A 14,509-nucleotide genomic window follows, 5' to 3' on the forward strand; every position below is an offset into this window, starting at 1 on the left:
TCATTATTCAGGGTATAAACACACACTCTTCAATTTGCGTCATATCTTGCGTTCGTCCACTATGGCGTCGAAGACACCACTCGTGCTCTGTAGCTTTCTGAGTTTGCTGTCTGCCGCCCTTCAGGTCCATGGACATCGTTTTATCTACGACACTCCATGTTACAAGTCCGGATACAGGGAAGTAACCACTGGATACGCAATGGGAGAGCTGGACGAAGGTGACGTCCTAGTACTCGAAGATGTTTCCTCGCAGAATGTGTGTTTCGACCAGTGTATGCTGACGGATTGGTGTTTGTCCATCAACTACAGAAAATTTACAAAAGTTTGTCAGCTGAACGCACAGGACAAACTCAGTTTACCGGGCAATTACGGACAGCAAGGCGGTTATGTTTATGCTGACTTCCGTTCTGGTGTTCTAGACGAGGTGAGACGTGCTACAGTACTTAATCGTTGGTGTACTTATCTACTAATGTAGGACGCGCAAGATATTCGGACTCTCACACTTTTACAAAACTTTTCTGATATACCACTTGTTGGGGTTCATTTTAAAGCTCTTGGTGTAAGAAAACTTTTCACAGGCTTAGTTTTTCGAAATTCGAAAACAATATTTTATCCATAGAGTTAACACAGGGATGGCGGCCATTTTGAATTTTAAATATCGGTAAATCTTGGGTTATTTGACAATGTTTCTCTCGTTTCAAAATTTGCATGGTGACGCCCGATTTCTATTCTTGATTTTGAAAGAGAATGGTTGAAACATTCTTTAAAGAAAGTTTGAGCAAAGGTTTATTATTCTTTCACTTTCGAGGCGTATCGACCTACTACCTTAAAAACTTTCACAAGGTGCTTTAATGGCGACTGTGTATGAGTGCTGCAATTGTCGCGGCAGGAACGTATCAAATAGCCTAACTGGATATGTATTGTTGTGCGTACCGCGAAACAGAATGTTTTTCCTTCTTTATCAAAATATTACAGAGAATACATGTCACCGATCATAGCATGATAAATTTTGGCATTTGGAAATAAAAATTACCTAGAATTTACCGATTGTGAAATTCAAAATGGCCGCTTCATCTAGTATAAACACAGGGGTCAGAATTAAGTTGTCGAGTTTGAATAAAAAAATAAGCCTTGGGAATCTTCACATACTCCAAAGCTTAAAAAGGAGTCTACATAATCAGTAGCCTAGCCTAGAAAACTGTTGAGAAAATTTAAGTGTCTGAATATCTGTCGCAAGGTGCACTTTATGTAAAGACGTTCTTCAAGACGTTCGTGTACCTACTTAATTTCCCTTATCAGGACCAGTTTCACTTCTTCACTAAGAGGGATAATAGGTACAACTTTGGCAATACTTAAAATATCTTTGATCGAAAAAACAATTTTATTTACTTCTTTGACCTATATTATGCTGAAATGAAAACTATTAGTCCTGTAAACAGAAGGCATTTAGCACAACCAATGCTATTCTTGAGAGCAAGAGTCCAGTCTTGAATTCAACCAGAAACAATAAACGCCGGATACAACACATAAAGGCTGTGCTGATAGTGTGAACATAGGGTTCTGTAACCCTTTGAGCGCCATAGTCAATTTTTGTTGCCTTTATAAAATATTTGAAGTCAATTTTTTCGGATTGTTGCTAAAATTTTGCTAAAAAACTGTAGCCGCTGGAATATGATGTCCATTCGGTCCAAAATTATCAAAAAATATACAGAAAAATTCATGGAAATTGGTAAAATGTTGGACTAAAATTTTGGTGGGAAAATTGCAGCACGCAGGTTGGTCTCTGCTCAAGCTGGTAACTGTGGAAGGCGTCCAAGTTGAATGCGCCTCGGGACAGATATTTGGACTCATACTTTTAAAAATCTTTTTCTAAGTTACCACTTGTGCGGGTTCATTTTAAATTTCTTGGAGAAAAAAAAACTTTCACTGGTTTATTTTTTTCGAAAATCGACAATTTCATTTTTCCTATAACGTTAACACAGGGATGGCGGCCATTTTGCATTTCAAATATCGGTAGATGTCGAGTAAGTTGTCTCTCTAGGACCAAACTTTGTACGGTAACCCCAAATTCTTGATTTGGCAAGGGAATGGCTGAAAGTCTCATCGAGGAAAGTTCGAGCAAAAGTTTAAGTCCTTCACTTTCAAGGCGCATACTACCTTTCAACATTTTTCGGAGTAGAATATCTTTAGCTTACAAATAAATGAAAACATTCAAACACATGAAAAGCTAGCAATAATTGAACTGTAACTAACGCAGGTTGGTCTCTGCTCATGCTGGTAACTGTGGAAGGCGCTCAAGTTGAATTGAAAACCGAATTATGTCATGTTACAATTATTGTTGGCATCGAGGAGCACTTTCGGCAAGACTTAGAAAGTATTCGTGAAGATTATTTGTTTCGACTCATGAAGGGAACGAAACGATGGATCCCTTAAACTGTGATTGTTCAATGTTGACTTTTCAAAAAGATCTTGCATTTCCTGGAGTTGACTCTGTGATGACAAGAACAAAAAGCTGAGTTGTAAATATTGTAACGCTCTTCCATTTTCTTTCCTATTTCAGAAATATCTGGGATCGTGTGCTTCGTCGCCGTGCCTGAATGGCGGTAGTTGTCGTGTGGATTGTCTGAACACGACCCAGTACTACTGCTTATGTCCGCCGTACTACAGTGGACCACAATGCGAAAGTAGTAAGTAAATACACGTTAATATTAAGATTTAAACACAAGCTCAAATTTTCCTCCAAGAAACTTTCAACCACTCTGAGACTCTTTCCTAACCATGAATGAATATATACCATGAATATGAGCCCGTACAAGTGGAGACCAAAAGAGTGTTGTAACAAAAATTGAGAGTCCGAATATATGTGTGCGAGATCCATTCTACCAAACGAACTAGGAGTAAATAGGCTAAGAAATATAATATTAATATAATAATTCTGAAGTATTAATAAATCATAACAACCGTTTTGGTATTGCATCAAGGTTGCACTTCTTTTCTGCCCTTGGAATACCTAATAAAACCACTGTGTGTTTATGAATTATACTTGACATTGTAGCCCACGGGGCGCGTCCTGTATGTAGGACGCGCCTTGCGGGGCCGTAGACTATGATATATCAAGCATAAAACTCATAGCTCTGCACTTCACGTCATACTGTCAGAACTGCAAGGCTCTTTCCTGACATGATACCATAACGTCTGTATTGACAATATTGATGATTCATAATTATGATATTAATATCGTATTTTTTTCGACTATTTACTCCTAGTTTGCCTGTTATTCTGCCTAAAAACACAGTGCCAATGTTTGTTATCGGCGCAATGCGGTAACGAAAATGTTGATATCGCTTGCCGGAATAGGAGCGTTTATTTCCAAAAGCAGTGCCCGCCAAGTACGAAACCATGTTCGTCGATCACATTGGCCGAACTATTGTTGTTTGAGGACACCATTTTGTTTGGCCTGATATGTAAAATGGAATAATATTGATAAATTATTTTAATTGCTAATGACCTTGACAATTTTCTCTTTCCCAATGCAGTGACCATGTATCCGATAGGTCTGTGGCCGTTGAACGAAGCTTACGGCGCCAAAGATGCGACAGAGTATGGCAATGATGGAGGTGTGACGGGCGTCTCCTTGACAACAGGGCCAAATGGAGAGACCAACGGTGCTTACTATTTCACTGGGAGTACCGGTTCATACATGGAAATATCCAACGATGGTTCGCTGGATACAGAGTACTCCATAACCATGTTATTGTGGGTGTATCCAGAGAGCAGCGAGGCCCCTCTCTTCCACTTCTACCCGGCCAGCTGGGGCGTGTACCTTTGGCAAATCGCCACCACTGAGCTCCATTGTCGCTTCACCTTCAGGGATGGCAGCACGCCAACGACGTTGGTTGCCGACGTGCTGACCTTGAACGAGTGGCACTACGTCGGAGCGTCGTATGACTACAACACAGGCTTGGCGAAATTGTGGTACAACGGCGAAGACGTCGACGTCCAAGATATCGGAATCAAAACCCTTCGCACAAACTACAATATTCGCGTTGGTTATCAGGGCCATGACAACAGAGTGCTGAAAGGCCGTGTCTCATGCTTGCAGCTGTACGACAGAGCCCTCAGCGGTGACGAAATAATGTCGGTGAAAGATTGTCCAAGCCCAGGTAAAATGAATCGAAAATGTTATCATATTATGCTATTAACCTTCAATGTTACAAACAATACAAGTATCAAGGCACTGTTTGGTACGGTAAATGAAGTGTAGTTGTCGAACGAGTTCATTTGCAATGTAGAACCACAGTCCCTTGGTGGGCTATTCAGCTCTGGGACTATTCGCCCCATAGACGAGTGTGTTTCTCGCTTATGTACACTCACTCTTCTATGGGGCGAATAGTCCCAGAGCTGAATAGCCCACCAAGGGACTGTGGTAGAACTATGTTTTCGATGCAAGACTGAAACTCATGAGACGTCATCAATAGTTGTGATTGTTAGCGCTACGATGAGTTTTTGCTGAATCAAGGAATTTTCCTTTGGCTAGCCGCGTTTTTTTCGACACAGCCTATTTTGATCATTCTGAGAAAGCTTGTTCTAACATTTGGCGACATTTAAACGTTGCATCACAATTTCTCTCCACACAGTGACGATGCATCTGGTTGGTTTGTGGCCCCTGAACGGTGCCTATGGTTACAGAGATGCGATGGACCGCCGTAGTGATGGAAGTATGACAAGTACCTCGCTCGTCACCGGGCCCAACGGAGAAACCCAGGGCGCTCATTACTTCTCGGGAACCACCGGATCGTACATGGAAATTCCCAACGATGGTACCTTGAATGTCCAGTATTCCATGACCATGTTAGCCTGGATTCTTCCAGAGGCGACAGACGGACCCGTCTTTCACTTTGGCCCATCCGACTGGAAACTGACTCTGTGGCAGATGTCCACCAACACTCTCTATGTGCGATTTGTTTTCCAGGATGGCTCCAACGTAGAGTTGACTGCCGATGTGCTGATCGCCAACGCGTGGAACTACGTCGGGGCATCGTATAACTACAATACCGGTGTGGGCAGACTATGGCTGAATGGCGTGGAAGTCGCCAGCCAAGACATCGGAGTCAAAACTATGAGTGCCAACACCAACGTAAGGGTGGCCTACCAGGGATCCGACAACCGAATTTATCAAGGTCGCATTTTCTGTCTGCAGTTGTACAGCCGGGCACTCTCTGCAGCCGAAATACTGTCTGTGAAAAACTGCCCTATACCAGGTAGGTGTGCCTCCTTGATTTAAGGTAGTATGCGCCTCGAAAGTGAAAGACCTAAACTTATGCTCAAACTTTCCTTTAGAAATCTTTCAACCATTATCTTTCAAAATCGAGAATAAAAGTAGGGGGTCACCGTAGTACTAGAGAAATTTGCCGATATTTGGAATTCAAAATGGCCACCATCCCCGTGCTAACTCTATGGAGAAAAATAAAATTTTCGAATTTCGCAAAACTAAGCCGGTGAAAAGTTTTCTTACACCAAGAGCTTTTAAATTGACACCCACAAGTGGTATATCAGAAAAGAAGTGAAAAAGTTTGAGTGGCCGAATATCTGTCACCGAGGCGCGTTCTGCCTTTGACAACCTTCCATTCTAAGATAAAGAATGATAGCTTTTCTGAATCAACGCATTCCGTGAACTTCTGGTGACAAATAGTCTTTTTACAGACATGACAGTATTTCAAAGATACTGAAAATAGCCATCCAATTACTATATCGTACTCTTTTTTAAAAGTACGGGGTTTGTGGAAATTATTTTTGCCTTTATACTCTTTATGTCAAGGTTGAAAGTGTTATCATTTTTGAGGTTGCTGCAGCCAGTGAGCGAAGGCGGGGAACGGCACATTAGAGATAGATCCGGTCAATTATTTTGCTTTTGTCTGTTATGTATTTCAGATTAATAATTAATACTGTGAACGAGGCATTGGCGGCTAGACCGACGATAGAGGGCGGGCGACGACATCCCTGACGATCAGCACGACGGATAGGATCGTTCCAATATCTTTACGAAGAATGCGACCAATTTATCGTGTTTTGGTAGACAAGTTACTTGTTAGCAACTACACATTTACGTATTGTATGGAATTTACAAATTTAGTCTGATACTTGTTTATATGCTACTACAGACAACGTTGAATGAAAAAAAAATAATTCAAACTAATTTTCCCAGTTATTCGTGAAGTCAAATATTTTTCAACTTCATCTGTTCTTTCTGTAATGATAATAACATTGTTTTCATTTCTCTTCGGTCCAAAAATCATAAGCTTATTGAATCAGTTTTGACTTAATACCATATTGAATACAACTTAAGCTTTCTAATATTACAATGCTCGCCCTATATTAGTAGTTGTAACAGTTCAGCCAGCTACCTAACTTCCATATTGAACCTATTTTCAGATTCAGATTCAAATCGATTTAAATGAAGACTGCTCATTTGAATATTAGTTGAACGAACTATCGAGACTAACATGGCGCCCATTGGCACAGGGTTTGATGTTTCCTTGCAAATTGTTCAATACCTTTCAATTTAACGGATTATAAAAATACAAACAAGGACCCTACGTAAGAAAACAATATCGTTTATTCTGACTTTAGTCCACAGATACACAGGTTATCATTATGAACAAAACAAAACAAAAAGTCTGGGCCTATCCACTTATTAAGGTAGTATGCGCTTCGAAAGTAAACTTTTGTTCAAACTTTCCCTTATGAAATTTTCAACCACTGTCTAACCCAGGATGATTATCGAAGCAAATTACGCCAAATTTACTGATCTTTGAAACTGAAACTGAAATGGCCGCCATACTCTATCATAACTCTGTGGGCACTACTTATCTTTCCATTATTACGCAAAAAAGATTGTGAAATGTTCTTGTGTACATTCTTTAATTTCAGCCTATTTAAACTCTAGACCTGGAATGAACTTTAAAGCTTTGAAAGTGTGAAATTTTGTCAACACAACGAATTCTACCCCCATCTTTCTCAAGCATTTTATATCATTTTAGAGACGTTGTGGCGTCTTCCAAAGAAATACATTTTTCTGAACACTTACATAGTATTGCTGCATAGTGTTGAAGTGTCTTTTTACAAAAAAAAACTAAAAGCTTCGAAATTCAACTCTTTAATCTTCATACGGCATGCTTTGGTATAGGCCATTTTACAGCTACTTACATGGCTAGACCTGTACATCGGAAACTCTTGAGCAGGGGTAGGCAGGGCCATTTTAGCGTATGTCCTCACACACGGAACGGGATTTAAATAATTGTTCTAAACCAACTTCCATGACTTGACACTTCAGCTAGCTAAGGTGGGAAACTGTCACTTTGTTGCGCTACAAGTGGTAGGAACTCGGGCACAATTGTAAATCTATTATTTAGTATCATGGTCACCTACGACGATCGCCGTACATAGATCCAATACACATTGCACTACAATTCACAATATGGTTTTAATTCTGCACTTCATTGGTGACGAAATTGTCTCCCTAGTCTTCGTCTGAAATGTTAGTTTGTCAGATTTTACGACGATGTGAGACTACTTTACGGCACTCCGTGAACGAGTTTCCTTCAATACCACCACCGCATTAGCTAACCAAATCTGTAGACCTTCAAAACGCTGGACTATTTATTAATGGGAGGAGGTGGTCCCGTCTGAAGCTGTGCGTATGTGGGACCCATACAACGGGTTTGTTGCTACGCACAACATATCCCAACATCCCTTGTGCATATCCAAAATTTTAAAATGGCGGCTGTACTGACACTTGTAACCGCAGCCGAAACAGATCCATATACACGAAGAGACGCAGCTTAAGTTTATTTGGCAAAGTCTTGCAATTGTTGGAACACTACAAAACTGCTGAACTATATGAACCTGCATCAAATGCATAATTAGCTGTACATAAGCGGGACATTTGTCACCCAATTCTAGGAAGAGGCGTTTTTTATCAACAAGACAGTCGCGCAGCCGCAGACGGGACGACTCCTCCCTTACAAGAATTACACCTCAAGGAGTTTGTACTCTCGGCTTGTACTGATTGCAACGAAAGAAGGAAAGTGTTGGCAGCTGGCACACTAGAAAAAAACGACAACATAAAAAACAAAAAAGAGAGCGCCACCTTCGCTTGGTATACATCCTATGTCGCGATGTGGTGAACCAATGTCTATAACACTGTTAATTAATGAATTGAAATGGCGTAAAACCTCATAAGATACAAAGAATTCATTTTTCTCTGAGTAGAAGTGACGCATTGCCGAAGTATCCGTCTTCCCAGCGTTCAAAGCTGGCGCCTGATAATTATTCAGCTTGTAATACAGATTTGCTTGCAATACAGATTTGCATGAAAAATGCCCATTTATGGTGGTAAAACTAAAAATCGCCCCAAATGTAAAATGTGTCATTCCACAAAATAACAGATTTTCACGGTCGTTATGTTAAACTTCTTGGATATTTCTTTACGTTAAAGAAGAACTTTTTGTAAAATTGTCCTAGTTCAAATAATGTAAATGAGTTATTTTAATAACTTAAATATTTAAATTATGTAGAATTCGTGAACAAAATACGCTAATAAGTTGAAGGTAAACGATAAAGCAAATTGACGTCATGCGAAGTGGCCCCTGCAATCTTTAGAGGGGTGGTCGGAAAGGGGTTTTCCGCTTTAAAATTCTTTATGTACACAATACTTTACATAACGGCAAGATATGAATCGATAAAGTCCAACATTCCATGCACTTTCCAGCCGTGATAATTCAGTATTTGCACGACAGTAATGTCTCAAAATATCGTATACAATTTTTACAACATATATTTTGCATTTCACTACCGATTTCAAGGATCTTTATGGCCCATCCCATGATTCAATCTGCTTTATCTTTATCCTGAAGACATTCTCGCTTAACTAAATGTGCTCTTAACTTAAAAATATGCATCCAAATATCGTACTCCACAAAATTGATATCAAGAGTCGGTAATTAACATAATAGGCATAAAGCTGTTGTATGTATGACAATATATTCAGCATACTATAAAATTTTCTTGGTTACAATTCAGGGGCGAGTGTCGAATCCAGTATGTTTACATAATTGTTACTTGTGACACTTAATTGAAAATAGTAAATAGCATGAATTTTCGTATTGCTGTTCATATTTGGAAGGGGAAAATTGATCCACTTCAAATGAATTTGGCGGCTGTAACTTTTTGTATTTCATTTTTTTTCTCTAAAACATATTTTCTCTATACTGTTTCCCTAAGGGACGATAACGTACTACCTTTGCAAACACGATGCATTGTGAGCAACGTGTTATCTAAGTGTTTACAATGGAATTCATTACGACTGACAGATAACGCATTCAGTAATATTTCCGGACTCTCAACCTACGGTAACTGCTTGCTAGCAAAGAGTTCAGCGATCAAAACTACCCGGCTATATTCCAACGTCTGGAAAACATGACTGACTTAGAACCGAGTTAGGCTGTTTTGCTTTTGACCACGATAACTCCAAACAGCTTGAATTCCTAATGAATACACGTATAAATACACGCTAGCACAGATCTCACACAGCCTCAAAAAAAAACAACGAGGTATACATCGCTTAACAGAGGGAACGCACCAAAAGTTGCCGCCAATAGAGCTTTACATCCGTTCCGGATACAAACTTACTACTTTCTATGAACTAAAGAAAGCCTCAACATTGCTGAGAAAAACAATGACAAAAAAGACATTGCTATGTAAAGTGTGTTTGCTATGGCTAGGAATAAATATTGTTGTTTAATTCATAGGAGTTTTAAAAACGATAAATGAACGGATAGGTTCTTTGGTTACGATTAACAGTTTCGGCACCAGGCTCCTCTTGGATGTTACGTCCTACCAACATGGCGGTCAAAGTGTTCCGGATTCTCCAGCGGTCATATGTGACGATTGTAGCTTCGCTGCTTCTTCTGAGGGTTTTCGAGTTGTAAATAGTTCCGTTAATAGGGAACGTAAGTATTCGCGTCACGTGGTACCAGTTAGTGGGCCAACTGACGTCATAGACATCGAGGTTAAGCAGGAAGTTAAGTCAGACATCGATAATTCCACCGGGAAAAACTGCAAAAATGACAAGGTAGAGCAAGACCACCAGTCCAACAAGTGTGGCAAACGTTGCGTTTCTCCATCTCTGAAAATCACAAGAAAAAGGTTGATCATCTATGACCACCGTGACACTATTGGAATACATTAACACGTGATTAACACGTGTACTAGCAATGCACTCATACTAACAAGTAACGAGGACTCAAAATATTTCTAAAATTACACCAAAAAGTATGCATATTACTAGGAATTTAAGGATACTAAAATGCCATGATTGGGAGAAAAAAGTACTGGGATACGAAATAGGGTAGCCTTGCAAGTTCATTAGGATATGATGTAGTAACTGTTGTGTGTTAGCTCACTGGCTATGTTCACGGTCACTCCACAACGTGGTATGTTTCCACGATGTTGCGGTACAAGTTGCCTCCCGAAGGCGGCACAATAGTTCATTAAGCGGCAGAGATTGAGCCGAGCCAAAATACAGCGGTTTTGAACGCTTACACGGGACACACTTTCTCATAGTACGTGAAATAATCTATGTCAAGTCATTCTGAGCGAGTAAAACACGAAGCAAAGATACTGGAAAGATGTCATGTCATATATACTGATATCTCGAAGCCTTGTTCTTTCACCGTTTTGCAGAGTCAAAGGTTAAAAGGGGAAATGACAGTGACAGCCTGCAGTTTCTTTCAAATGTGTCTTGGATGACAGAATTTTGAAGAAAGGCAAATACAAGATTATGTATATCCCTCGGGTATTTTGGGTTTCGCTCATTCAGCGTTTGCTGCGTGATCACAGTCAAATTATAAGTGGAAAAGAACAAAAGCATTTTGCACCCCGGGTACACCTACGACCATAAAGTCAAGCAAATATACTGTTACAACATCACTTTTACATTATTTTTCTTTTTTAAACAAACTTTAACGTTAAGTGACTCAACAACAAAAAACAAATGAGCGAAACCCAAAATACATGAGCGGGTGTCATTAAAACCACAGGGCCTCGATCTCCGATGATGATGATGATGATGATGATGATGATGATTAAATATTTAAAAAATGAAGAAAAATAATAATATATTAGGAATCAGTAAATTTGTTGTTGTTATTATTATTGTTGTTGTTGTTGTTGTTGATAGTATTTGCAGAAAAGAACAAAGTATGCGCTGCAAAATTTAATACAGCCTAATTATACACAAGGGGTCTCTTTTCATTTTCACACTTTTTTCATCGCCCCCTTGTGTATAATTAGGCTGTATTGAATTTTCCAGGGCATACTTTGTTCTTTTCTGCAAATACTATCAACAACAACGACAATAACAACAACAACAAATTTACTGAGTCCAAATATATTATTATTTTTCATCGTTTTTTAAAATATTTAATCAGTATCGTCATCATCACTATCATCATTACATCATCATCATCATCATCATCATCATCAGAGATCGAGGGCTCTGTGGTATAACTTGCAAGTGAAACTCACCTTATTTTTCCTGAACTCCTCCAAGAACGCCCTCACCCTTTCTGAATAAGGAATGTAGGTAAAATGGGTGTGACACACTTCACACTGCGTATTCCTTGAAAAGTGAATCCATTTCTTTAAACATTTGGTGTGCACATACGCTGCGGAACCCGAACAGTTGCACGGTTTAATCATTCTATTTCCGGTTGACTGCTCCAACTCATAGCAGAACCTACAGAGGTCGTGCGAGCCACCTCTCACGGACTGGGACTTCGACGTAGACCCTGATATATCGCTAGAGTTGGCCGACCACCTACTGGCCCTCGTGTAACGTGACGTAGACTCTTGCATCGGAGAAATATCAAAGTGAGAGGAAAAGCGTTCGCCATGTTCCTTTGGCATGGCTTGAGCGCCATTAGCGCCCTCTAGAATATCGACATCAACGTCACACTCTATAGCAACTGAGTCCTGGTCATTATCATTCTCGTTATCATAGTCACATGGGGGTAAAGCTTCCACCGCTGTATCAGCCCCTGTAAATCCTGTGTAAGTGACATTTACTTCAGTTATATGGCATGAACAGTCCTCGGCAGACTCAACCGAACTGAGGCGCCCATGCTCAGTGACACGTGGCTGTTCTTTGCCATTGTTTTCGGTGTAAAACGTAGATATGATGGAAGACTGTGGCACTGGTTCACTCTCTTTGGTTGCTTCACTCGGGCCTAAACCATGGGCTCCTCGCCCATATGGCAAATCTCTGGCACGTTTTAATCTGGCATTAGGAGAAAATGAGAATGGTGATCAATCTAAGGAGATGATTCACAGGTCATTGTGTTCACAATAGCGCCACCTCTTGTCAATGATGTACAACACTTTGTTGAATTTGTAAAATAAAACATAAATGTATAAATCGATTCTATCTAGCAATCTGACATACCTATTTACCAGTTGAATATAAAACCTACATATCACAAAAGAGATCATATTTTTCGAGCATGTATTAAAGGCTGGGTGCTTAATAAGTGATATGGGCAATAGAGATGTGGTGCGGGACGTGAAACTTTGCTTTTTACAATAACGAGATAGTAAATTGAGGAATTTAAAATTGTTCCAAAGCTAAATCTGTCCCAAAACGCACAAATTACTTGAGACAATACCAAGCTAATCGGTGTGCTTCATTTACTTGAGTAATAGTTAGAGCAACTGTTCTGATTTAGTTGATACGGTATTGCTCCCTGAATTAGATCTAGTCATCCTGCACAAGAACGCAATCTGATTAAAAACAGATGCAGTGATTGCGACGTTTCCTGCTCTCTGTGTTCTTTGCTGTCCTTCGTTGGCTGACAGTAGCCTCATTAATGAAGTGACTGTCGGTCAAGTACAAGCAAAGGTAGCTTAGGCTGCCATCTCTACACTAATTTTAATTAGATTGAGTACAACAACACTGCTTGGAGAGAGGAACAAAACCGGACTCTATCAATGGTTAACGATCGCGCATGAATACACCCGCCCCACTTCACGTTTAGATGCTTTTACAAGAGCAAGCTTACGTCCACTCCGATGGAAACCAAATATACGACAAGGTGAACATTATCTGTGCAAAATTCTTTAAAGTTGCATACAAATAGAATAATCGCGACCTTTGAATTATATTTTTTTCAGCCTTTGCTTTGGAGAAAACACTTTGGTAAAATTACGTGTATGTTGGTAAGCTGTGACAGTTTGTGTAAGCACTTCGTAGGGCACTGCTACTGACATGACCGAGTGAACCGTGGCCACTGGCAATTATCGACCCGGAAGTACTACCATGCGAACGTCCTTGTTTGATCCGGAAGTACTACACATATTTCCTGAGCGTCATGCGCATTCGGAACAGCTCCATATTACTGTATGTTTCATTTCCAGGCGGCAATCTCGATGATATGGCTTCTAAGGCCTGTTGGTTAGAAGAAATATTAAACTTTCCGAATCATTACTATCCATATGGACGTGTTCGTAGCCCTACGGAGTGAACATTGATGATTATTGCCAAAAAGATTAAGAGGGCCGTGTTTGCTCTTAATGTAGTAGTAGAATGAGTTCTACCTCTTCACGGTGTTCAACCTTTTTAGCTTCATTGATCTTGGAGCTAATAGAAATTCAGTACTTTTTCAATCGCATTCAAACTCACAACGTAAGGCTTAATCAAAACCGCTCGGCTAAATCCCTTCCCTTAAAGCCCCTGTAGCTGTAACTCTTGAAATTTGTTGACCTGAAAAAGGCTCTATATTTTCTCTGGTTTTCCTTAAATTCTACAAATTTAAAGGATTTGGTCTTTTACTACTAAAAATTTGTACAGGTAAATTTAAATTTTAACCTTTTATTTTGATTTCCCGCCATTTTGAGAAACTGGTAATATTACAAAGAAAACAAAGCATAAGGTGTCCCATTGGAAAATACTGGTTCAGCACTATGCATTATATTGAACTACTCTGTTGTTTCTATGAAGATGCCAATACATATATGCATGACGTACAGAATATTTGCTTAATTTGCATGAGGGCGCCATTTTACGTTTGGGCAAACGTTTATTATTTATCTTGTTCAAAATGGCACGTGCAGTCCCAGTAGACAGTTTATTATACTTGTATAAACACCCCTTAATGAGTACATTCCGATGAACTTGTTTTAGTTTGGAAGTAAAATCAGAAAAATAATGCTAAAAGATACAGCTATTGGGCCTATAAAAGGATTGGTTCAATAGTGGTGATGATGAAAAAACTCCCTTTTGATTGTCTGTGATTACTGATGTATGATGATGGTGGTGGTGATGGTGATAATGGTGGTGGTGGTTAGGGTGAGGGTGGTACGGATGGTTGTGATGATGATGATGATGATGATGATGATGTTCTTGTGAGATAGTCTTGCCGATGATGTTGATGAAGAAGAAATAGATGATGATAAT

General features: G+C 39.7%; 2 protein-coding genes across 2 annotated transcripts in view; one reads left to right on the top strand and one right to left on the bottom strand.

Annotated features, from left to right (window-relative positions):
* LOC139116994 (uncharacterized) lies at positions 1 to 7,093 on the top strand. Its single transcript, XM_070679790.1, has 5 exons — positions 1 to 424; positions 2,561 to 2,687; positions 3,537 to 4,163; positions 4,638 to 5,261; positions 5,932 to 7,093. Exons 1-5 carry the CDS (start codon positions 62 to 64, stop codon positions 5,934 to 5,936), a joined length of 1,746 nt encoding a protein of 581 aa, XP_070535891.1. The 5' UTR covers positions 1 to 61; the 3' UTR covers positions 5,937 to 7,093.
* The window catches only part of LOC139117004 (uncharacterized), a 27,698-nt gene continuing 19,787 nt past the window's right edge, over positions 6,599 to 14,509 (bottom strand). Inside the window, exons 10-12 of the mRNA XM_070679800.1 lie at positions 13,416 to 13,501; positions 11,587 to 12,337; positions 6,599 to 10,186 (exon numbers count right to left, since the gene is read on the bottom strand). Coding sequence (XP_070535901.1) covers positions 10,088 to 10,186; positions 11,587 to 12,337; positions 13,416 to 13,501 — 936 coding nt within the window. The 3' untranslated portion in view covers positions 6,599 to 10,087. The remainder of the gene's footprint in view (positions 10,187 to 11,586; positions 12,338 to 13,415; positions 13,502 to 14,509) is intronic.

The sequence above is a fragment of the Ptychodera flava genome, chromosome 2, assembly GCF_041260155.1.
Source record: "Ptychodera flava strain L36383 chromosome 2, AS_Pfla_20210202, whole genome shotgun sequence".
Taxonomy (NCBI): domain Eukaryota; kingdom Metazoa; phylum Hemichordata; class Enteropneusta; family Ptychoderidae; genus Ptychodera; species Ptychodera flava.

Coding starts and splice junctions, on each gene's coding strand:
- LOC139116994 (XM_070679790.1), top strand. CDS start 62: ATGGCGTCGAAGACACCACTCGTGCTCTGTAGCTTTCTGAGTTTGCTG. Junction 425..2,560: donor GTTCTGGTGTTCTAGACGAG/GTGAGACGTGCT, acceptor TTCCTATTTCAG/AAATATCTGGGATCGTGTGC. Junction 2,688..3,536: donor TGGACCACAATGCGAAAGTA/GTAAGTAAATAC, acceptor TTCCCAATGCAG/TGACCATGTATCCGATAGGT.